The sequence below is a fragment of the Terrapene carolina genome, unplaced genomic scaffold (genome assembly GCF_002925995.2).
Source record: "Terrapene carolina triunguis isolate 2854851 unplaced genomic scaffold, T_m_triunguis-2.0 Scaffold66, whole genome shotgun sequence".
Taxonomy (NCBI): Eukaryota; Metazoa; Chordata; order Testudines; family Emydidae; genus Terrapene; species Terrapene triunguis.
The window spans coordinates 50,905,119-50,930,950 of record NW_020664417.1 but is presented as its reverse complement, the minus strand read 5'-3'; the positions used below and the strand labels follow the sequence as shown (position 1 = coordinate 50,930,950).

General features: G+C 38.2%; 1 protein-coding gene across 3 annotated transcripts in view; it reads right to left on the bottom strand.

Moving 5' to 3' along the window:
* Positions 1-25,832, bottom strand: part of SGCZ (sarcoglycan zeta) — a 389,983-nt gene that overhangs the window by 203,239 nt on the left and 160,912 nt on the right. For 2 of the 3 annotated variants that reach the window (XM_026648155.1, XM_026648157.1), the window contains exon 2: positions 5,144-5,245. The exons of the other annotated variant lie outside the window; for it this stretch is intronic. In XM_026648155.1, coding sequence (XP_026503940.1) covers positions 5,144-5,245 — 102 coding nt within the window. The remainder of the gene's footprint in view (positions 1-5,143; positions 5,246-25,832) is intronic. 3 annotated transcript variants of the gene reach the window in all.

Genomic DNA, 25,832 nt, shown 5'->3' with positions numbered 1-25,832 from the left:
TCTGCTGCTTTATTATCCTTCTCACATTTTAATGTTTTGTATTCTTAATATAACGGATGCACAGCATTTTTTTCAAGCAAGCTGTGACACTTATGGATTAAATCACAAGGAAGATGCAAGTGAGTAACCTTGTAATTTCCAAGTGCAGAATTTCAGGTGTGCTCCTTTCAAAAGGTGGCTAAGGTGAAAAAAAACAAAAACAAGTATTCTTAAAGTATTTTCTTTATTTGCATGTGCAAAGCCTATTTCAAGGGGAAACAGAAATTCACATATATAGTTTAAATAATAAATCCCCTAGGGGATCTGGGATGAGTGTCCAATCAGTTGCTTACATTTGTGCTATAACTTAGCACCTAAGATAATATTCTGTTCACACGGATACTATCTGAATTTGATGTTAGTTTATTATAGGAGCTGATTATTATTAAATCTGGAAAATACCAGATAAGATTTCTTATCTCATCTAAATAGAAAGTTAATCAAAAGGAAGGAAAGAAAATAAGTGGTAATAACAGAACCTATATTATCTCAGTCTGAATATCAAGTATTGTTTATGAATCACATAGTTATTTCTACTTTTCAAGGATCAGAAACGATTGCCAATAATGGGAGATATTAAGAAATTTAAGGTTGGGGAACATTTTCAAAACAGATTCCTGCAACGTAACACAAATAAAGTCTATGTTATAAAGAACATTAGGAAGTTGATGCTGTGAGAATGTGTTTATTGTTTTCCTTTTTATTAACCTTACTAGTTTACTACAATGGCAATTTGATTTTCTCTGTAAATAACCACTTGTTGCTGTCAAAAAGGTCAGAAATCTATGCATACCAGAAAGAAAATGAGTGTATGAGACTCTCATGTTAACCCTCCCTATGGAAGTAACAGTCTCTATTTCCCCACCCGACTCCCCAAAAAAGCCAACATGCTCAAATAAATTTGTTAGTCTCTAAGGTGCCACAAGTACTCCTCATTCTTTTTTCTCCTAATACAATGTAGTTCAACAGATTTAAATTGTGTTTCACTCTCTTCCTGCCATCAAAAAATACATCCCAATTTATTACTTTCAAATGGTGGCATTTACTATATTTGTGGCCCAGACAATCAAGCCTGCTGGTTCTGCATCTCCAGGGGAAAGGTCAGCCTGACAGTAAGATCCCAAAATAATGCAAATATTCTTCAGCAGCTAGTAGCAGAACTAAAAAACCACCAGGCATTTCCAGCTTTAGCAGAGCTCCAGAAGCATCTTTCACTCCCCCTCCCCCCATCCACATTTTTACATCCCACAATGGTTACTACAGTCTTAGGACTCTAATCAGTCTACATTATATATCAGTGTTAGGGAGTGTTAAGTAAGTACTAGTCCAGAATATAGGCTCTGTGACTGAACGGGTGCCCCAACCCCCCTTTCAAACAATGCAGCTACAGCTATCCTCTTCCCCCTTTTTCTATTTTTAAGAGGACTTACTCACAGGCCTACCTTCCTCCAGCCCCACAGCCGCCATTTTATATTTTGTCTATTTCTCCTCCTAGTAGTCCTCTGGGAGACTATCTAGTCTTCTTGGCACATCAATCTTCCATAGGACTTAAGCATATGCTTAACTTTGCTTATGTGAGCAGCAGCATTGGCCCCATTTGAAATTAATGGTAGAACTCCCTTTGACTTCAATGCAGCCAGGATGTCTCCCATTGATTTCAACTGGGCAACTTCACATAAGAATGGCCATACTGGGTCAGTTCAGTGGTCCACCATTATGCTATCTTCTGACAGTAATCAGTGCTAGATGCTTCAGAGGACATGAACAGAACAGGCAATTATTTAGTGATCCATCACATTGTTCAGACGTACCTTCTAATAGTCAGAGATTTAGGGATACTCAGAACATGGGATTGTGTCCCTGAACCTCTTGGCTAATATCCCTTGATGGACCTATCCCCTGTAGACTTATCTAAATTTTTTTTGGACCCAGTTATACTTTTGGCCTTCACAACATCCCCTGGCAACAAGTTCCACAGGATGACTATGCATTGTGTAGAGAAGTATTTCCTTATGTTTGTTTTAAACTTGCTGACTACTAATTTCATTGGTATTATGAAAAGGGCTTCTTGTATTATGTAAAGGACTAAATAACACTTCCATATTCATGTTCTCCACACCATTCATAATTATATAGGCCTCTATTATACCCCCCACCTTCGCTGTCTCTTTTCTAAGATGTACAGCTCTAGTCCTTTTAATCTCTATTCATATGGAAGATGTTCCATATCCTAATAAGTTTTATTGCCCTTCTCTATACCTTTCCCAATTCTACCTGTGTGAGCAAAGTCACACCTGCTTAAGTGCTTGGTGGATAAATACAGTAACATAATTCCTATAAGCCTGATTATCACACATAGCAGATGGGATAGACAGAATCACAGACATCACCCATGGGAAGGAACTGTCATGGCATACTTAATCTGGCATTCTGTGACCACTGGAAAGGAGCTGTGTTTCCATCCAGTAGTTACAAGGATGATCGAGTCTGGGGAATTTGCAAAACTTCCATAAACACAGCATTTGTAAAGTTCCTATTGGCTGGGTTGGGACATGGATGCTTCTAGGAATACTTGAGTTTATTTTTTTAGCTTTATTTGAAAATGTTCATTAAGTATTCTGCAGTTTTTAAAACAAATCTTATATTTCCTATATTAGGCCGCAGTATCACCCTTAAAATATTAGTGATTAACTTTGTTACTTCTGGAAATAATAAAAAAGCTAAAGCTAAGTTAGTGTATCAAGGAGCATCGAGTTACGAAGATGTACATGAGACTCTTAGGAAGATTATTTTGAGAGGGTCTTTGTGCTTTTCTATAGCATGACACTTTGAAAAAAATTATTTGAGGGGACAAATTCCAACCATACTTGCATGTTCATGTATTATAGGGCAGAATGTGACCTTAAATGCCTATTCTTGGAGAGATGGCTAATAAAATATATAGAGGTCATTTTTGTGAGCTTGATCTTTTGGTTGTATCATGATCTAAATCAAAGCAATGATATTTGCATTTCTAAATATATTCAGCTACCTTGTTACTGAAGGTTTGCTTATAGATGTTACATTAATTACCTTTTCCTATTTTTAGCAAACCTTTCATAAGGAATATTTTTCAAAAGGCAAGTCTTAAGGGAACAAACTGATTGTGAATAGAAAAGTCAAAGATGATTATCTATCAAATAAAGTGATCAAAACACAATGACTATTTTGACATATACACAGATTGATAAAGTGTTACATGATATTTCAGTTGGCAGGCAAACACTCACGACTCTAAATCTTCACCAGTTTTTTTGTCTTACAGATGAAATGGACAATTAACTGCTCTGTATCCTTTAACTGATTCTTTTAAGAACTAGGTGTTGGCAGATGTTGGCTGCATTTGTGTTTCTGAGTTGTGCTGTCCCAGCTATGTGCAGATAGCGAACACAGCAGACCTTGATAGAACCGCCCAATAACCACAGACCCGTTTAGTAGCGACGGCACACGGTCAGGTTTATTGTTGACAAAGCACAGCCCTAGCTCCCCGGGTTAATGTCTACAGTTACACTAGCACATGTATGCCTGTGACAATGGACAAAGCTCAGTGAATGGTGGGACTTTCCATTCCCCCCTCGGCTGGCCAAAGACTCTTCCTCCGAGACCTCTCTTCATACACTGATACAAACAGGTTACATATTGCCCCTCTGATGTAGTTAGTTAGATGTAGCTTATACATGGGTTCAATCAAAACATCTCTATTCATCCTGACCTTATATTTAAATGGGGTGGTGGAGGGAGAATCAGTGTGTCCTATCATCTTTGGAGAGTGTGTTTGTACCATACTTGGTATCGGTGTGTTCTGGTATCACCCTTCTGGAATGTGCTTTCCTGAGTGCCTCATACTTCTTAGGAATGTGTCTGTTTTTGCAATATCAGCCTTGTTTTTGCCAGTTTCTGTGAGCTTGCATGCAAGCAGAGTCTGACTTCTGCTCACAGCCTGACTTTTGCTAGCTTTGCTTTATATTATAGGGCCTGACTACCACTCTAGTTCAGGTGTCAGGCCTCATAACAGGACTTTTGCACCAGGCCCCATTTCTCAGGCTCTCTCTACTACACAAAGAATATAATCATGAAGGAAAAATATCAAGGAACCACTTATAAATTAAGATTTTAAGCTTATTGTAGTCTGTAGTTCTCATGATACATTTTCATGCATACATGATTGTTTCTACTGCCTGTTGAGGTCAAAGACTTTTCTGAGGGAGATTTAATAGTGGAAAGACATTTTTAATAGCTCTTCATTCCTGTCAACATTTGCACTATGCATATTAAAATTCTCTGTACTTCATTGACTAAAACATATTTTAACATTCATCTCTGATAGCATTTGTATAGCAGCGAGAACTTAATAGAATTCAAGTACTGCAATTTTTTTTATTTTTAATATATCTAGGTGAGCTACAACCCAGCATGACTCAGTTGAAATGAGCTGCGTTGAACTTTTGAATATATAATGTCTTGATTTAACGATTTTTTTCTATAATGGCCTGCTGTTAAGTGATAAAACAATTACATTTTTAGCAATATTACAAATGGGTTGCTTTGAAAAAATCTCCATCCTAGTGTACATTATCCAGTTTTAATAAATTTCCCTAATGAAAAAAATTAAACTAGCTGAAGCTAGAAGGTACTCAGGTGGAGCTATCTGAGTATATATGAAACTGAAACTGTTCATTATTTTCATTGCATTTTGCAGAACTTGTGTGCTGGGTTCACATCAAATTGGAAGAATCAAATGTTCCATTCACAGTGCTGAGCTTCCTCTTCTGAAGATTAATGTACATATTTTGTTTTCCCACGTAGATGAGGGATGATGGCACTTTCTAAGTAATAGCATAGGAACAGAATATTTCAGATAACAGTGAATATCCACTTCTCAGATTAAATCTCATCTTTGGCACTTATGAGCCTTTCAGTTCTCTACAGTGCTTTCTCTTAAGGTATTCTCAAAGCAAGCCTGCATTGAATGCCAGTTTAGAGGGTGCAGAAATCCTACATTTTCAGGCTGAAGAAATGAATTTGAATTATCTGTAAATAAACCCAAAAGATGTCAAGCTCCTACCTTTCGGGAATGTATTTCTTTCACATACAATGGAAGTAGAAATTCAGATATGCCTTCAAGTCGAATTCCTTTTTTGGTGACTCTCAGATTCCCCATTCCATCCTACAAACAACAACAAAAATATTTCACTTTTGTAAGTGACCACTGTGAAGAAATAAAAACCATTCAGCCCAAAGTCTAGAAGCAGTGAATGCAAAGAATATGGAAGAGGGAAGTAAGGTGAAAGGGACTCTCTGAATCTGATCTGAGAGATCAAACTTTTCATGCACTAGTGGATTAAAAACTTATTCAACTTTTCAAAAATTTCAAAAATATTTTTTTAAATTAACAAATAGTCATCCAGTAGGTTCACTAGCTTGAAGATAAACATTACTTTTAAAAATCACTAGTCAAAGTCTTTGCTGGGTCTGCAGTGAGCAGGAGAATGAAGGTTTTTGAAGCCTCCTGGAAATTCCAGACACATAGCAGTTTTGAGTAAAAACAAAGATGGTTACAAAGGACCTATATTTAACATTCTATCTGATATGAAAAGAGGCATTTTACACCTGTGTTGATGGCAAATCCTGCTTTCTTCTTTGTAATTCTGTAGCAAAACCACTGAGCAAAGCCTAGGTCAGGATCTGGGGAGCCCATGCAACATGCTACCACTGGAGAATTGAAGACAGCTTCACCAGCTCTAATTTTATAAGAATGCATTATCCATGCCCCACTAGCATCTCTTCAGTGGGGCAGGGAGGCTACTCCAGGCCCAGAGGATGGATAAGCAGCTACGGAGCAGCATTGCCACTGTACAGTGGTTTGTGCAAAAGCAGCAGTCACTAAAACATAGCTCAGGAACTAGGGTTGTGAAATATTAACTGGGATAAACATTGGCCTGAAAGTTCTGAGCATGAGTGCTTTATTTTCCCTTTTATTTTCTTTTAAACTAAATTGGAGTACAATCAAAGAATGGCAAAAGAATTAAAAAAAAGTTGTTGTTTAAATACAATTTTGTTTATGATAATACAATTGAAAGAGCCTGCTCCTGCTTAGTTATGGCAAAATTCCCAGTGGTTTCATTGGGAACAGAACTTGGCTGAAAGTAATAATTAGTCTCTAATGTGGAGACAGGAAGCTTCAAAAGATGGCTGCTAAATCAGTGTACTCTGCATGTTTTTCATCAGGCTTTTTAGCACACATTTTCAAATAGACACACGGTACCTATTTGAATAAAAGAAAAAATATTGTCATAAATATGTAATTATACAACAAAGCCCAGATCCTGTGTCCACTTATGAGGACCTACTAGGACCACGGAAACAAAAAAATATGCATGGCACAAGTGTCCCCAGCTGCTGACGACATGACACAGTAAGAAAGGTGCCTCAGGCTCGGCACCCCACTGTCCATGGGGAAATACTCTGCAGGGCTCTCCACAGGAGGACACAGAATGATTATGTAGAATGTTGGGGCATAACCAGTGAGGCAACACACAACAGCAATCCAACTAGGTTAAAATCCCACATGAGCACATCAACCACTTCCCATATACCAGATCGCAATGGCTGCAGGCATACTACACAGCAGCTTCTGTAGACAGACCTGAGGGTTTTTCTCCTCAAGCCCAAGACTTACTTAATACCCAGATTCCACTTGAATATGAACCCTTACTTTGCATTTTGCATGAATGCTCCCAGAGTCACTCATGAATCACACAGATAAAGGCACCAGCCAAATACCCATAGCTCCCAGGCTTGTACCCTAGGAATATACCACCTTGAGCTGCTCAGGAACCTTTCTTGAGCAATGCAAGTTTATTAATTGATGATTAATTTATTAATCCACTTCATTAATGGAAAGTGGATATACACCAGCGTTTGTAACCTGAGCAGATTTACCAAGCACTTCAGTCAAACTCACTGGTAAGGATAAACTCTAGAATAAGTTTATTGATTTAAAAGATATAATCACTTAAAATCTGTGATAGGTAAAGAGTCAGAGTGGTTACCAAAATAAAATAAAATAAAATAAGCACACAGTCTAAACTCTCAGCACCGTTAGACTGGGCAACATCTAAATTCAGCAGTTTTTCTCACCCCACTGGATATTGCAGGTTGATTACAGTTTTTCATATGCAAGCTTTTTCTTCTTTGCTCAGGGACCAGTCTCTTCAGCTCCAGTGTCCTCGTTGCCTTCAGCATAGGTGGGGGAGAAGAGAAAGGATGAAGCATGGGTCCACTGTGTCCTGTTTTATACACTTAGTCCATGTGCTTGGAGAACATAAGTCCAGGCATGTCTGGAGGACATTGCTAGGTCACCAGGCAAGGTTGAGCACTTGCCCTGGCTATAGCCTTGTGCAAGTGAGTCACTGAATTGTAGCTCCCTTGCTGGACAATGGCTGTTGATGGTTATTCGACACCCTCCTGGGCATTGGTTATCCCTCTAGTTATTGTCTTTGGGGAGCTAGTATCTGGGTGTTTCCCATACCCACAGCATATTTTAGTGACAATCACACAACACAATTCTCATAACTTCATATGCATTAATGATATACATATTTAGATGAAACAGTGGGTTTCAGCAGATCATAACCTTTCCTATGATACATTACAAGGCATGCTTTTTATGCAATATCACAACTGTATACAAATGATGAATATGAGGGTTACAGGGTTCTCCCCTGGGGTGTAGAGTGTCATAATCTCTTTATGGCTGGTGTAGAATCCATGTCTAAGGCCTAAGCCCTGCTTAATGACAGGTTTCAGAGTAGCAGCCATGTTAGTCTGTATCCGCAAAAAGAACAGGAGTACTTGTGGCACCTTAGAGACTAATAAAGTTGTTAGTCTCTAAGGTGCCACAAGTACTCCTGTTCTTTTCTCTAAGCCCTGCTGTTCCACAGCTACATATTGGCCTGTTTGAGCTGTTCACAATCCCTTGTGCAAGATCAAGTAGCACTCAGGTTGCTTTAGATTATCCTGAAGGATTGGTGTGGTGCAGAGCTGCCCCAGGAACAGGGGAGTACTGAGGTGACCTTTCTTGCCTCCTGATCTGAGCTGTGTTATCAGCTGTGGCTGTGGGCTTTTGAGGCCTTTGGATTTTCCAGAAACAAACTACAAATCTTAGTTTCTACAAGGATTCCAAAGAACACTAATTCTCCCCTTTCTCCCCCAGCTTGCTATTCAAGTGTTTTGGGTTTTTTTCCAGAGAATGTAAACCATGTAAATCTTATCTGGGATTTAGAAGTCTAGAAAATTATCAAATAAGAGTCATATAGAGGCAGTCAGCCAGAGGACTGCCTCTTAATTTAGGTAATTCTATTGTTATTTAATAGTTTTAGCACTTGAAATTAAAAGGTAAGTGACCCACCAGACTTCTGGTATGATTCCACCAAAAAGAGAAACATTGACCACAAGGCCACTAATGAGGAAATTAAAAATACCATACTAGTTGGTTCTAGTTTAACAAAAGGTCCTAATTTTATTATACCAGTTGTGAAAAGCTATCTATCCAATCTGATTCTCTTTATTTGCTTCCTGGCCATCAGTGGAAAGATGGAGATTTTAATTACTTTCCCCATATCCCCTGTGATTTGGCCCCCAACTGACACTCCTCAAATCTTCCCTTTCCATATGTGCAAAATGTGGGCTGTGATTTGGGAAGTGCTCAATCTGAGCTCAGCCCACCCCCTACATCCCAGTTCCTACCCCAATACCATGACCCTTATAATAGTTACCACAATCAGAGCTGAGCAAATAACTGATTTTTCAGTTTGGTGGCCAAACTGGAAAAAATATCTTCAGATCACACTAAACATTTTAATAAATAAGAAAAAGTGCAAATCCCACATACAAGAGCAGGAGGACTCAACCATAGGTGTTGTACCTGAAACTAACTTAACTCTAGTTGACTAAATTTCAGATTTAGGTTGTCCCTTTAACAGACATACAAACCAAATGCCTCAATTGAATTCATAACACAAACATTTCAGGGATAAGAATTCAGTTAACATCCACAAACAAAATTTACTAAGGGCAGGTCTACACTACAGGACTAAGTTATGCAACTCCAGCTATGTGAATAATGTAGCTGGAGTCGACATACCTTAGGTTGACTTACTGTGGTGTCTACTCCGCACTGGGTCGACAGGAGAAACTCTCCCATCGACTTACCTTACGCTTCTCGGAGTTGACAGGAGACCAATCGGCACAGCGTGTTGATCCTTCAGTAAGTGGAGACAAGCCCTATGAGAATGATAGCATCTAGACTATATCAGATATTCTCTATTATCTCTCGTTCATGGCCAGCGTTCCTAATCTTTATACGCAGAGTCTGGCTTGCACTAAGTGATGCTGAACAAAATATTAATTTTTTCCCCAGTATTTCATTGCTCAAAACCTTTATCTTGTACCAACTTCCACCCTATGTCCATGCTTCTACTGAATGTCAGAATAAATTTTAGCATTGCATGTTGCCTTCTGTACCCATTTATATATTGAAGAATATCACACATCTACAAACTCAGGCTATGAACTGTGCTCCCCACCCAAAGAAACCTAGCAAAATGTTAAATGGAGAAATTAACATTAAAGCAAGGTCCTACACTAAAAAATTGTACAAAATGGTATTGAGGGGTTCAACATCCATTGCACATCTGAAGTTGCATGCTCTAAAGTTCAAGATTATAAGGCCTCAGTATTAAAGACTATAGAAATATTAAGTGTTGTATGCTTCATTTCATACCTTGATAGAGCTTCATGTTACTTTTTACATCTGCTTTCTTTTTGCTTTTAAAGAAATAAGGAGTTTTGTTTTACTATACCACAGTGATGCTCAAACATTTTAGCAGTTTGCCCTTGACTTAGGTGTGTTCTTAGTCCAAGAGGGCTAAAGCACTTAAGGCCTCTTTGAACATTAAAAGTTCAAACATTTGTTTTAAACTACAATTGCTATAGGAGGGGGAAAGAATCAACTATTCTAATATGCATAGAGGACAAAAGGGCTACAAAGACATGGGAAAAAATGAGATTCAGTATAGAATGAATAAAGGAAATTCAAGAAAAGAATGGATATCTCAAATTTATTTGCACCCATGTGCAATAAGGGCCATAAGTTATTTTGTTTGAGCTATTCCTCTTCTCTCCCTCTCTAAATAATTGGCCCATATTATTTTAAACTTTCCAGGCTATCATTCAACTATTAGTCAATAATATTACCTGCTTGTATGATTCAATTTTATCCTAATGTAACACATTATCTTAATATAGTAAACGTGAGTTTTACCAACTGCACACCAGGCATAGTACTGCTAGTACATTTCTTGATTGAACCCAAAGGTTCATAACATTAGCATCACTATGTAATAATAATACTTGAGCAAAGTATTATTCCAAACATGACCCTTTATTGTTTGGTACTTAGTGCATACCAACGGTATGCTTTGGCACCACTACAAGGCATGCATCATCTGCTTGAAACCTCCAGATGCCTTGTCTGGAGTCTAATGTATGTAATGAATCATCTTAGATTGAATTGAATGTGATTCCTATTTTCTTGCCAAGCTGTGGTACTTGACAAATTCAATTTTATTACTTGTAGACAGTTAAGGCCTTTCTCTACCTTATTTTTAAATTCACTAACTGTGTTGTTAAATAGATATACTGCAAGATTCTGTAATTAAATGCTTTCTCTATGTGCTACAGGAAACCAGACCTGAGGAGGGCTCCTGAATGTGTGAGGCAGAATATACAGAAGTGCTAGACCTAGACTATAGAAATCAGTATCCGAAGAGATAAGAATTAACACAGGCCTCATATTCCTGTGTGTAAGATGGACCTGGGATTCCTCCAGTAAGATTGTTTTCTCTCATTCTTTTTCTCCTATAGGCTGGAATAGCTGCTAAATTTTGTCCATATGTGATCTCTCACACAATGAGAGATAACCACTTATTTTTCCCTCAGGCTGCTCATAAGCAATGGGAAGTGGGTGCAGGCAGAAGCCTCTCTCTTGCAGTTGGCAGAATCAGAGGGAGAAAGAAGGTGGATCCAGGGCCAGCACGGGTGTTGGGGGAACCCAGGGGTCCTGGGAGCCTGGAGAAGCCAGGAGGGACCATAGTATTGAAGGAAGTCAGGAGCAGACTGTGGGATTAGAGTATAAGGGCTTGTTTGAGGAAAGGGCAGAAGACTTGGGGTTAATTGGGGAAAGCTTGTCCACCTTCAGCAGTCACACAGTCTGCCTGCCCTCAGTGCCAGTGCCCAGTGCCATATACTGGTGTCTGGGAGTAGCAATTTCAGGAAAATCCTTCTCAGTCCCTGTAGCCCTGCTGTATGCATAAGAATCCAGCTGACCTATAGAAGTATGTGAGGGAAGAGGCAAATGCTTGAGTGCTATGCCTAATGCATGCCCTGGACTAGAATTGAGAAAGGAGGATAGTGTTGTTGTAATTTCTCATTTTAAATACTTGAAAAACTCTCAAGCAATATGCTGGGGGGAGAGGAGAAATGAAAAATAAGTAATTATTACATATTTACTGTTGTCTGATTTTACCTGTGAAAACTTTGGTCTGGGATCAGAGGCCTGTCTACCGCATAGCATATAAAGATAGTTTATTTCCAATGTTACTGTTGAATGTGAACTCTTGGGTCATTTTGTTCCCATTCATGCTTCATGGTATGTTATTTTCATTTTATCAAACAAATTCAAAAACTGCAGCCATTTCAATGGTTGTTGGTACCTGGAGGAGAGTGAGCCCAATAAAAAGGTGTAAGGTCACATAAAATTAATCTTTTCTCTTGACATTTGAAATATAATATTTCATATACGGTAAGAGTATACAGTGTGATTTCAAATCATTGCTTCAGTTTTGGAAGTCAATATGAGATCCATTATTACACCTTTTATGATTTATGGAAATCATACTAGTTCAAGGGTGGAAGCAGTTGATCAGACAATTGTTGATTTCAAGGGGATTACTGCTTCTAGCAGAAAGGATTTGCATAATCAGCCCCCTTGTTTGTAAATTGGAGACTTTTCGTTTTAAAATAAAATCTAGTTCTGGACAAAATGATCAGCTCAGGGTTCTGGTTTTTTTGTTTGTTTGTTTGTTTGCACTTGAGGCAGCTTGCATCAGAAGCTAGGCTTTGAGACAATCTTTTGGTGTTGGCCGGGGTCTACCTCTATTGGCTGCCTCAACCCTGGTAAATTCTGGCAGCAGCCAGGCCCTCTGGTGAGGTTATCAACCTGACCCCGGGCAGTCCCGCCCCCTCAGTCTATATCACACAGTTAAGAAAAACAGATGCACTTGGTCTCAGATTGAAATATGTGGCAAGAGCAGCACCAGGAAGATAAAATGAAGATTTTGTTTCCCACTACTTCTGAACAGAGTGTGAGCCGAGCGGAGTGTGTGGGGGCGGGGAAGAGGAGGGGGGAATGAGGGTAAAGTGAAAGCCAATATGAAATATCCACTCTAATGAAGATATTTTGTGGAAGCTGTAGAGAAAAGATTAGGACTCAGCCAATTTATATTACTGTTCTCAAAGATAAGATTTGGGAGGGTGGATTAGAACACTTCACTCTGGAGCACAGAAAGGGCACGAAGCAGCCAGCTAGCCATGAGTAAGATACAGTGGAGATGAAAGTGTGTAAGTCACTTCTAGAGACAGCCCATTTGTGAAGAGAGAGAGAATATCCAATGGGAAAGAAGCTAGTGGCTCAACGTCCATTTAAAAAAAATATTAGGTTGTATATGTATGAATACCATTGCCCTATACTGGGTACAGTCAGAGCAACTCTTATATGTCATTTGCCCGGTACTGCTAGGAGTTGAAATAAATACTCCTTTAGTTGAAGTGATAGGGATGTATAGTTTTCAATCTCCACCCACCTTGGTCTCAGGGAAGCTTCACGTAAGCCATGGTGTTTATTATTACAGTCATAAAGACATAGATGGTTAGTTGGTACTATCTAGCAAAATTATTCATTATATGGAAAGTGATAGGAATCAGTCTGAAAAAATGCAAATAAATAACTTTGAGAGACCACTAGAGTAAATCCCCTTCATGCAACGTAAAACATTTTAAAATGCACTAAAACACATTACACAACTAGTCAACTTTAGAGTTAATCAGTAAGATGTATGGTCTGCTGCATCACTTTATTTACGGGAGTCCTCCTGAGATTTTATTATTTACCTTGTCAGAGAAATGACACGAAGCCTTTCATTAATCTAATTTACTAGCATAATATGAAGCTATTATTTTTATGTTAACTGGTGTAAAAAAAATCATAGCCACCTTAGATGTACTTCTGTAGAAAGTAAGTGACCTGTTAGATTAAAAATTTGGTCTTTCAGAGCTGGCTCTTGAAGAAAAAAAAAAAAAAAAAGGAGGTTTGTGTAGATTAAACTCTGAAGTGGTCAAGGATTTAAGGGGTTTGACATTAGATTTTGAAATATATCGAAGGCTACATTTATACACAGACAGCTTAGTCATTAGTCAAAACAAGTCTTAATGCCACCCAAGGAAAAGAAGGAATACAACTCACTTCCCAAGGACATAATTTTCTAGTACTGATCTTCAGAATTTTAGATTAGGTGCCATTTCTATCTGCACCACCTCAAAGACCAACACAATATATTGAATCAAGATTTGATTCAAAATTCAAAAGAAATACTAAATCACTGACTGCAGCAATATTGGTTGATTTATACTCCCTGGTATCCCACTTTCATGCTCTCAAATTCCACTAGGTGGGTTTTATCAAACAACGTAGCAACACAGTAGTGAGAGTCAAACAAATCAGCATGTTTGGCAGGCATGGAAATTGATTACCAATTTTTCTTGCTTGGCAGAATTACTTTTCTCCATTCACACTCTTCACTGTATTGGGAGCATGAAGCCTCAGTCCCATAATCTTTTGTTCTGTGGGACAGTTAAATTTGCTTCAACACGTAGAAACAAAAGAAGGGTAAGTTAATATCTTTTACTGGACCAATGTCTGTTGGTGAAAGAGACAAACTTTTGAGCTACACAGAGCTCTTCTTCAGGTCTAGGAAAGGTAATCAGAGTATCACAGCTAAATACAAAGTGGAACAGATTGTATTTAGCTGTGACAAACTGATTACCTTTTCCAGACCTGAAGAAGAGCTCTGTGTAGGTTGAAATAATGTCTCTTTCACCAACAGAAGTTGGTCCAGTAAAAGATTTACCTCAGCCACTTTGTCTCATATCCCGGGACCAACATGGATATAACAGCACTGCATAAAAAATGTAAGATGATCTTTAAAAATATTATAGTTTTCCCATTTAAAAAAAAAAAAAACCCTATCAGAGGCCCCCTTTTTCCATTCTCTGATGTGGACCCCAGCTCCCTCTGGCACTTCAACACCCAGAGCCTAACTAGACTTGTTTTTTCTTACTGCTAACACCACTGTCAGTAATATTCTGATGTTGTTGGCTTAGTGATTTTTCTACACCACATCTCAGTTCTACACCGGAAATTCAAAAAAGAAAGAATATTAAACCTCAGAAATAGGGAAACAAAACCTTTATTATATGCTGCCACCGAGATGATCTTGCAATAATTTTGCTGCATTTGAATGACTATGTCAAGGTGAATAAAATCCTAAGTTACAATTTTATTGAAAGTTGTTGGGAAGGAAAGGAAGTCTAATTTACTGGAGCCTATGAAATGGGATTGAGACGCTTTGAAGACATTTTTCTCTATTATGACAAATGTTTCTGCTCTTGAAAATGCAACAAAGTGAATAATCAGTTCATGGAGTCAATCAAGCTTTTAATACCAACATTCAGGAATTTTTAAAGTCTGGAGCTGTAAGTAAGTGAGCACAGATGCTCTTAAAGGAATTGTTAAATGGGTTTAGTGTATATGATTGAATATCTAAAATGAATCTTAAAGATTAAAAACAAGCAAAAAGGTCTTTCTAAGGGCAAAAAGTGATTTAATTCATTTTTTGTCACTGTATTGTCAATTCCTTCAAGCAACAAAAACTTTTATAATTCCAGGTTAATATTCTTTACTTTTGTTAGATAAGCCATTTTATACACACCATTACACAAAGCAAACAACATGAGTGAGCTATGACTCGTGCTTTCCAAGTCAGGAGGTTATTTAAAAATGCTTTGCTAAATGTAGGGAGGTGTAAGGACTGCTAATGGAGTTAAAAGGAGACAGTAAAACCTAGCAGTCTGCCTTAATTGATCCTGTATTTTACTTTATGTACAATGGATGGAAAATGGTTTTAAAAACATTAAGGAAATGACCAAGCGAACCTAGCATGGATTCTGTCTAGATATCCGATAAACAAAAGCGCAGAAGATCAATGGTAACAATACAGATACACCAGTCATTTAGTTCCTTTTAAAACAGACTATATACAAAGTTAATTGGTCCAACATTTGACTTGCATGGAAAAAAAGTTAGTAAATCTCGTAACTCAGGTTTTATATGATGGTTTTAATTTTTATCATAAAAATAAAATGCAAACATCAGTTATTTGGCATATTTGAGTAGGGACAATAGGGAATCAGTGAACAAGGAAATACATGAATTACAAGGATTTAGGGGGTCTCTATAAGCTCCTATTATTATTAATAATGTAGTAGTTGCTTTCAGGGCTGCCCGGGGGGGGGGGGGGGGGCAAGTGGGGCAATTTGCCCTGGGCCCTGCAGGGGCCCCCACGAGAATATAGTATTCTATGGTATTGCAACTTTTTTTTATGGAAGGGGCCCCCGAAATTGCTTTTCCCCAGGCCCCCTGAATCCTCTGGGCGGCCCTGGTGGCTTTCCAAGTATATAACGAGGCAGTTTCTACCTCAAAGAGCTCGCAGTCTAAGAAAACAAGCAACATACAAACGGGGGGGCAAGAGGGGGGAGAGCAGAATACCTTAGAAAGGTACTAGCCATAATCACTGGCCTTCTATTTAACAACTAGGTATTAGTCAGCAATTTATTACAAGTATTTTGACAGAAGCAGATATTCAGAAGGAATTTTAAGGTGAAAACAGTAAACTTATGAACTACCTCAGAGTGTGTTTTGTGCAGAAGGGTTGATGTTGAAAGAAATAGAAAGACTACTGAAAGGAGCGGGGAAAAGAGGTGGTTAGGGCTAGAATGTTGGGTAAACTATTGACACACATAAGCAGATAAATAGGGAGGGGCAGAGTTGTGAATTTCATTGAAGGTGGGGATAAGAACATTGGATTTGATAAGGTGAGAGACAAGCCAATGGAGAGATACAAAGAGGGGGTTGACAGGGTTGAAGTTAAGGACAAGGTAAAATGGTATTAGAAGCTGTACTGTCTGTGGTCTGGAGGTGGGGGATGAGGGTATCAGGGGGGTCAAAGCAAAAAGAGTAGACTGCAGTAGTAAAGCTGTGAAAAGATGAGCACTGGGAGGAAAGTTTTTGTAGTGTGGTCAGAAAGCAAAGTTTGGATTTTAAAAATGTTAGAGAGCAAAAAGTGGCAACATTTGGGTATAGCATGAATGTGCAAAGAAAAGAAGAAAGGGTAATCACCTACAGGCCTGCATGGTGGGGAGGATGATGCTGTCAACAGTGACAGACAGTGAGGTGAGCAGAGATGGTTTGAAAGGAAAAAAAAAGAACGATTAACAGTGTTGGCCAAATACGTTTAAGATTTAGCTCAGAGGGATAGCTGAGTGGTTTGAGCATTGGCCTGCTAAACCTAGGGTTGTGAGTTCAATCCTTGAGGGATTGGGGTCAAAAATGTGTCTGGGGATTGGTCCTGCTTTGAGCAGGGGGTTGGACTAGATGACCTCCTGAGGTCCCTTCCAACCCTGATATTCTATGACAGAAAGATATCCAAAAGGAAGATGAGAGAGAGATTAAAATATAGTATTGGACTGATGGGAAAAAAAGTGGAAAGTTAGATTTGAGAGTCAACAACTGCAAACAGTTCTTGAAGCTATGTAAATGTGAAACAGATCATCCGCAGAAACACAAGGGAAAGTTGGATCCCTCCAGGGAACAGGTGAGGGAAGGAGGACTTGCTGTAAGATAATGAAGGAATAATCAGAGTTCAGGAGAAGATAGATGAAGATGGAGAGCAAGCTATAAATTTTAGCCTGGAAGAGTTAACTACAAACTTTGGTGAGAGCTTTTAGTGGAGTGAAGACAGATTAGAGGGGATCCAGAATGGAGTTGGAGAAAAAATTGCGACAACATTTGCTGACTATATATTGTATCCTTCAGAATGTTTTTTTTTTAAACAGATTTTTTTTAAAAGACAAAGTTCAGGGTTCATGGTCTAGCTGCTGAAGTAAAGTAGCCTTGACAATAAAAATAGTTAGGTAAATTATAGCAGTTTTGTTGAATCTGTAGCGTAAAATACAAACAATACCACTAAGCGAGGTGTGAAGTTTGCCCATTCATATTAATGGAGTGTCAAGTATGAAAACTAATTATCTAATTACTACCATAATTAACATTTAACTATGAATTATTGTACCAGAAACACTTGCTTTATGCATTTAGTACCAGTCATAAAATGTTTCTTTTATTTTAAAGAATGATCCATAAGAATAAGAATTATGTTTTTAATGTGGAAATAATCAAAATTTGATTACAAAAATATACAATTTGATGGAATATTTACTATTTGTATAAAGCTAGACGGAGACATTCCTTCTAAGCCCATAGTACAGTTATGCATAGCTGCACTGCCTTAGAAGTAGAGGCAGACCAACCAATATGATTAAACTTTTAAATAAGAATCATGGAATTTAGATGACTGTAATCACAAAATTTAGTCCAGATCAAACTATACACTTTGTATGGGATAGCTGAATTTCATTTTATAAGACAATATGGTTTTAAACCATGATAATGTATAAGAAACATATTGTCTAGTGGCTTTAATGCTATTTAAAAGAACATTCAAGAAAAACTGTTTAATATATATAATAAAATAGCAAGTAAAATACATAAAAATCAACCAAAGAGAAAATATACACTGTCCAAATGTGGATGCCTAAAGTTTTAGGCAGATAAAAAAAAATCATGACAATTTTCAAAGCTGCTGAGCATCTACAATTCACACTGCAACTAGTGGGAGCTGTGGGTGCTCTTATAGTTAAAGCATTTTATACAGGTATCTAATTATGAATGTGTCCCCCCCGTTTGAAAAGTTTGGCCACAGATCTTAAAATTCATTATTTATTCAGCTGTTACCTATTTTAAGATTTTCTATAGCAGTCTATTATCTGAGCAAGCTTGAATTATTGTAACTATACTTTCATGTTGTGTGGTCTTTTTCCAGAGTAGGCCTAGTTATAGAAACAAAAACTGGCTGTTTATTCTTTCAGGCTGATCGGCCTCTCTCTTTGCCTTTTATCATTGCATTTTGCTTTTGCTGCCTTGCAAGACAAAGGAAATATATATTTCAGAGTATCTAAGAGATAGGCAAGATTAATAAAAACCTTTGTACTGGAATATGAGATGTTCTTTGAAAGTTTTGTACATCCATCTAGACCAGTGGTGGGCAACCTGTGGGCTGCAGGTTGCCCACCACTGGTCAAGAGAATGCTAAAAACAACAAAACCCAACTTTTTTCTAGCAGGAGCTGAGTACCAGCACTCCCTGAACACTAAAAACAAAGTTTTATATTTCAATGAAGTGGGGGAAATAAAGCAAATATTAACACAATTTAATAATTAAATCATAGCCATAATAAGCCAGATCATGACCTCGACTGTGTAGACATACTGTTGCAAAAGCAGGGTAACTGCACCTGTACATAAGAACGGCCATACTGGGTCAGACCAAAGGTGCATCTAGCCCAGTACCCTGTCTTCCAACAGTGTCCAGTGACACGTGCCCCAGAGGCATGTTCCCTCTCCTTCCCCACGCCCGCCCCATAGTCCATTCCAGGAGTGCCCAGTCAGGAATCAGGTCTTCAGCTATAATCAGTCTATAGGAAGGGACCCTTGACCGATTCCCTTCTGACCAGGGTAGGGTTAATATTGCATAGATCCCTTCCTAACACTGATATCCCAGCAAACCAATCTACCAAAAGGCTAGTTCCTGTGCTTTGTTTTCTCTCCACGGGCTATGAATAGCATATTGCCAGTATTTACATGTTACTGCACATTTTAGCAGGCCACCGTCTTTCCAGCACTTCCACAAGGGTTGGGGCCCTCTTTGGACAGAAGGTCTTGTCTGTTTGCTGGATCAGAAGGAAGGTCCTGAGTCAGTTTAAACCCAGCCTTTTTATAGCCAAAAAAAAGTACTTGATTTGCCTGTTGGTCTCTGGAAACCCAGTCTGACCCAGTACATGCAAGCTTCCCCAGGGGGCAATACCTTTCTGGAGGCTTTTACAATCTAATTGAGTCATCTTAATCACCCCCTCTCATCACCACTCCCCTCCACCCCCACACAGACAGTTCCTGGAGAAGCTGCAATAACCCTCTGGAGTTGCATACAATCCCTGGCCCACAGTGATACATAAACTTAGTACAATCTGGTTCCCAAAGTTATTGCATGCCGTTGTAGTATCTGTCACAAAATCCACCCTCTTCCACACTTAACCCTGTGCAACCTTCCTGGACCTTGGCTCCACCCAGAGGAGCAAGCACGTGCTGCACATGCACTACTCCCCTGGGCAGGGAGTGGATGGAGCTTTGTGCACTTGTGTGTGTATGTGGATGAATGTTAATCTCCTTCCAGCTACTGTCAATAGTAGATTACTAACCCCTGGAACAAGGTGAGGCCAAGGATAACATTTGTTCATCTTTAATGGATAATTCTTTCCCTCTGGTGCAGGTATGTGTCACCTATTAACCGGGGAAGGTCATTTAGCCACAGCCTAATCCAGTGTAAGAATCTACTTGGACCTATTCTGAAGTGTTCATTTACTTAATTATATAGCCCGTGTAACAGGGGTCCAGTCCAGCATTCACTGAAGTCAGTGAAAATAAAGAGAACCCCACTGAATTTAATAGGAGTTAGACCACGGGTACTTTTACCCCTAGGGGTAAACAGAGGTCTTCCGGGGGTACATCAACTTGTCTAGAAATTTGGCTAGTTTTACAACAGGCTACATAAAAAGCACTAGCAAATTCAGTACAAACTAAAATTTCACACAGACAATTACTTGTTTATACTGCTCTATATACTATACACTGAAATGTAAATACAATATTTATATTCCAATTGATTTATTTTATAATTATATGGTAAAATTAGAAAGTAAGTAATTTTTCAATAAATAATGTGCTGTGACATTTTTGTATTTGTATGTCTGATTTTGTAAGCAAGTAGTTTTTAAGTGAGATGAAACTTGGGGGTACACAAGACAAATCAGACTCCTGAAAGGGATACAGAAGTCTGGAAAGGTTGAGAGCCACTGAGTTAGACTATGCTCAGTTCAGACCTGTACCACCAGGTTACATTAGTTAGCATATATTCTCTTCCCATTTTTGAGTATTGTGTCCATCCTGTTAAAGAGGTCTCCTTTTGTGGGTATTTTCCCTATCAGGATTAATGGCATAATGTTTACATACACCACATCCTGAATACTACTCTGACTCCTCAGCATGTATTTTTCTAAACATTATACAGTACAAATCAAATCAGTATTTTAGATGTCTGTATACTAATGCAAGAAGTATGGGGAATAAGCAGGAAGAACTCAAAATGCTAGTAAATAAACACAACTATGACATAGCTGGCATCACAGAGACTTGGTGGGATAATACGCATGACTGGAATATTGGATATAAGGGTACTGCTTGCTCAGGAAGGATAGGCAAGGAAAAAAGGGAGGAAGTGTAGCCTTATATATTAACAATATATACACTTGGACTGAGGTTGAGATGGAAATAGGAGACAGACTTGTTGAAAGTCTCTGGGTAAGTTTAAAGGGGATAAAAAACAGGGGTGATGTCATGTTAAGAGTCTACTATAGACCACCTCACCAGGAAGAAGAGGTGGATGAGACTTTTTTAAACAACTAACAAAATCATCCAAAGCACAGGACTTGGTGGTGATGGGGGACTTCAACGACACAGAAATCTATTGGGAAAAATAACATAGCAGGGCACAGATTATCCAACAAGTTCTTGGAATGCATTGGAGACAATTTTTTTATTTCAGAAGGTGGAAAAAACTATTAGGGGACAAGCAGTTCTAGATTTTATTTTTTACAAATAGGGAGGAATGGTTGAGAATTTGAAAGCAGAAGGCAGGTTGGGGGAAAGTGACCATGAAATGATAGAGTTCATGATTCTAAGGAATGGTAGGAGGGAGAACAGCAAAATAAAGACAATGGATTTCAAGAAACCAGACTCTAGCAAACTCAGTGAGTTGGGAGGTAAGATCCCATAGGAAGCAAGTCCAAACAATCCCACTGTGTAGGAAAGATAGGAAGTATGGCAAGAGATCACCTTGGCTTAACCAGGAAATCGGCAGTGATCTAAAACTCAAAAAAGAATTGTACAAAAAGTGGAAACTAGGTCAAATTACAAAGGATGAACATAAACAAATTACACAAGTATGAAGGGACAAACTTAGAAAGGCCAAGGCACAAAACAAGATCAAACTAGCTAGAGACATAAAGGGTAACAAGAAAACATTCTACAAATACATTAGAAGGAAGATCAAGGAGAGGGTAGGCCCATTACTGAATGAGAGGGGAAAAACAATAATAGAAAAGGTGGAAATGGCAGAGGTGCTTAATGACTTCTGTGTTTTGGTTTTCACCATGAAGGTTGGTGGTGATTGGACATCTAACATAGTGAAGGTCAGTGAAAATGAGGTAGGATCAGAGGCTAAAAGAGAGAAAGAACAAGTTAAAAATTTCTTAGACAAGTTAGATGTCTTCAAGTTCCCAGGGCCTGATGAAATGCATCCTAGATCAAGGTACTCACTGAGCAGATATCTGAGCCATTAGCGATTATCTTTTTGAAAAGTCATGGAAGACAGGAGAGATTCCAGAAGACTGGAAAAGGGCAAATATAGTGCCAATCTATAAAAATGGAAATAAGGACAACCCAGGGAATTACAGACCAGTCAGCTTAACTTCTGTACTCGGAAAGATAATGGAGCAAATAATTAAGCAATCAATTTGCAAACATCTAAAAGATAATAAGGTGTTAATTAACAGTCAGCATGGATTTGTCAAGAACAAATCATGTCAAACCAACCTGATAGCTTTCTTTAACAGGGTAACAAGACTTGTGGATGGGGGGGAAGTGGTAGACGTGGTATATCTACACATTAGTAAAGCTTTTGATACTGTCTCGCATGACCTTCTCATAAACAAACTAAGGAAATGCTACCTAAATGGAGCTAGATGGAGAGTAGTTATCAGTGGTTCACAGTCATGCTGTAAGGGCATAACAAGTGGAGTCCCACAGAGATCAGTTCTCGGTCCGGTTCTGTTCAATATCTTCATGAATGATTTAGATAATGACAGAGTACACTTATAAAGTTTGCAGGTGATACTAAGCTGGGAGGGGGTGCAAGTGCTTTGGAGGATAGGATTAAAATTCAAAATGATCAGGACAAACTGGAGAAATGGTCTGAAGTAAATAGGACAAATACAAAGTACTCCACTTAGGAAGGAACAATCAGTTGCACAGATACAAAATGGGAAATGACTGCCTAGGAAGGAGTACTGTGAAAAGGGGTCTTGGGGTCATAGTGGACCACAAGCTAAATATGAGTCAACAGTGTAACACTTTGCAAGAGAAAGTGAACATCATTCTGGGATGTATTAGCAGGAGTGTTATAAGCAAGACACGAGAAGTAATTGTTCTGCTCTACTCCGTGCTGATTAGGCCTCAATTGGAGTATTGTGTCCAGTTCTTGGCACCACATTTCAGGAAAAATGTGGAAAAGTTCGAGAAAGTCCAGAGAAGAGCAACAAAAATGATTAAAGGTCTAGAAAACATGACCTATGAGGGAAGATTGAAAAAACTGCTTTTGTTTAGTCTGGAAAAGAGATGACTGAGATAACAGTTTTCATGTACATAAAAGATTGTTACAAGGAGGAGGGAGAATAATTGTTCCTCTTAACCACTGAAGATAGGACAAGAAGCAATGGGCTTAAATTGCAGCAAGGGAGGTTTAGGTTGGACATTGGGAAAAACTTCCTAACTATTAGGGTGGTTAAGCACTGGAATAAATTGCCTAGGGAGGTTGTGAAATCTCCATCATTGGAGATTTTAAAGAGCAGATTAGACAAACACCTGTCAGGGATGGTTTAGATAGTACCCAGTCCTGCCATGAGTGCAGGGGAATGAACTAGATGACATTGTATGAAATCGCTAACTGGATTTATTTATACAATGCAGGGTTTTCCCCCCCTCATGAAGTGCATTTGCCTTATTCTGTTATATTGAGATACTTATGCTGCATCTGTCACTGTTATTGAGTAGTGTAAGACCTCTTTTTAGTAAGTGGTCAGATCCTTAATTGGTATACATCAGCATTGCTTCACTGGCACCAGTTTGATAGGCATCAACTGAGAATCTCTTATTTTTTATTTTTTAATTTTTTTCCAGATTCCATAAACTATTATCACTTCTGGAAGATACAGAAACTAGGAAAAGTTCAGCCACATAAGCATGAAAACAGTTTTTAAAAAGTTATTCAATCCTGCTGAAAATTTAATTGCACTCTTTTAGTCTTACTGTTTATTTTAGCTAAGCTGTCACTTGATGTATTTTTTAAAAAAGAATAAAACAAAACATCTAGAGACTAACAAAAATAAATACCAAAATTGATTTCTGTTGCCTAACACATTAGTACAGTAAACAACATTCAAAATGATTTCACATTTTTACCATTAGCTATTGATATTACTAGTTGTATTCCCAGTGGAATTATTCTGGTAATAAATTACATAATAAAAAGTAATCAAATCAACTTTAGGGGCACACGCTATATGTGCATGAAAGTAACATAATTAAAGTCTTCTTAGAATAGATGCAAAGCCATCTTTAGTATTTCTGGGAGGGTCTACAAAACAATTTCTGTTGTACTCCCCATTGCCCATCATTATCACACAGCTAGGCTGACATCTGGCCTAGTCATTTTGAAGAACAGTAATGAAATGATTGTTTGGGGTTGGGGGACACCCTATAATTAACTTAGTAATTTTACACAAAAAGTGCGAGAGAGTTTTTGTCCATCTGTGGGGATCTTCAGATTCTCTTCAGTTTCATGGTGCAAAACTGGAACCCATCTGTTTGTGTCTTTGAACTCTAGTGATCAGCTTACATCAGTTTATATCAGTTTTCCATTTTCAGGTCTATATTTATAGAGGTGGAGTCTAAACACCACACTAAAGCTGGTTGAAAAATGAATTTTCTTTGCGATGGAACATTTCACTTTTTCTACAAAAATACCTCTTGGAACGGGGAGGTAGTGTATCATGGGAGTCCCTGGCCATGGTGTATCATGGGAGATGTAGTTTGGCCTGACAACCCAGCCCATAGAAGAGAATAGAGACATAAGAGAACCAAACTACAACTCTCACAGGACACCATGGTGGTATTTTCAAATTGAATTACTCCTGTTTTCAGTCATTTGTTTTAGGACAAAAAACAACAAATTTTCTGCAGAAAACAGACAGTTATAAAAAATCATTTAATTGAAAACCCAATTTCCAATCAAAAAACAGTTTCAATAGCCATTTTTCAACTAACTCGCTAATATATATTTCAGTCATACTTTGCCTTGTGTTTTATATCCCTCAAATTAAGGAGTGGACATCACACTACTGAAAGACAGAAGAATTAAATTATTCACTTTTACTGAGAACCAAGGACTGAACGGGCATGGAGACTGAACTACCCCAACTGGAACCATTCTTAAGAACTGAACTCACACTTTGAAATTAAAACATATCTTAATTATGTGCACATAAAAGACTGAGTCACACAGGGCCCAATTCAGCTACCCTTACTCACACTGGGTAGTAAGTCACTCGATGACTAGTCCCATTGTTTTTCCTTAGACTACTGGTATAGTTGGGTATTACTTACTGTAGGTAAGGTTGACAATATCAAGTCTGCAGGGATTTCCAAAATTTAGGGGGGGTGGGGAACGTGCTCAAAGAAAAAAGAATTTAGTTGATTAGAAGCATTGATAAAAAACATTTCAACTTCCTAAATAATATTAATGGAATTGGCCTTTTAATATATTTAGGTGGTTACCTGAAGGACTTACATTGGTTATAGTGGAATATTAAGGATTATCAATTAACTTAAATACATATTAAATTGATTACCCTTTGGGAAGTAAAATTCTGCATTTGTCAAGTTTGATATAACACTTGTCCCCTAACTTTTAAATGATTATTTAAAATAATAATTTTCCATTGTGACATTATTTGTAGTAACACACACTTAACCTTGTTTGTCTTGAAACTTATTGCTTTCTGTTGAAGTATATGCAATGTACTTCATCATCAAGGAAACAGCGTATCTACAATGAAAAAAAAGTCTCGTTTGCTGTAAGAGAAGCAAACTTTGTGACATATCGGCAGTGGCATAGCCAGGTGGAAGGAACAGGGGGAGCATCAAAAAAAAAAAAGGCACCAGCCGCTGCGGCGCTTTTACTGACAGGGCCCCAATTCAGGAAGGTATGTTAGTACCTGCCTGACTAAGTGTTTACGTAATCCCTTTGAAGTCAGTCAGTGAAATTACTTATCACATACTTAAGTACTTTCCTG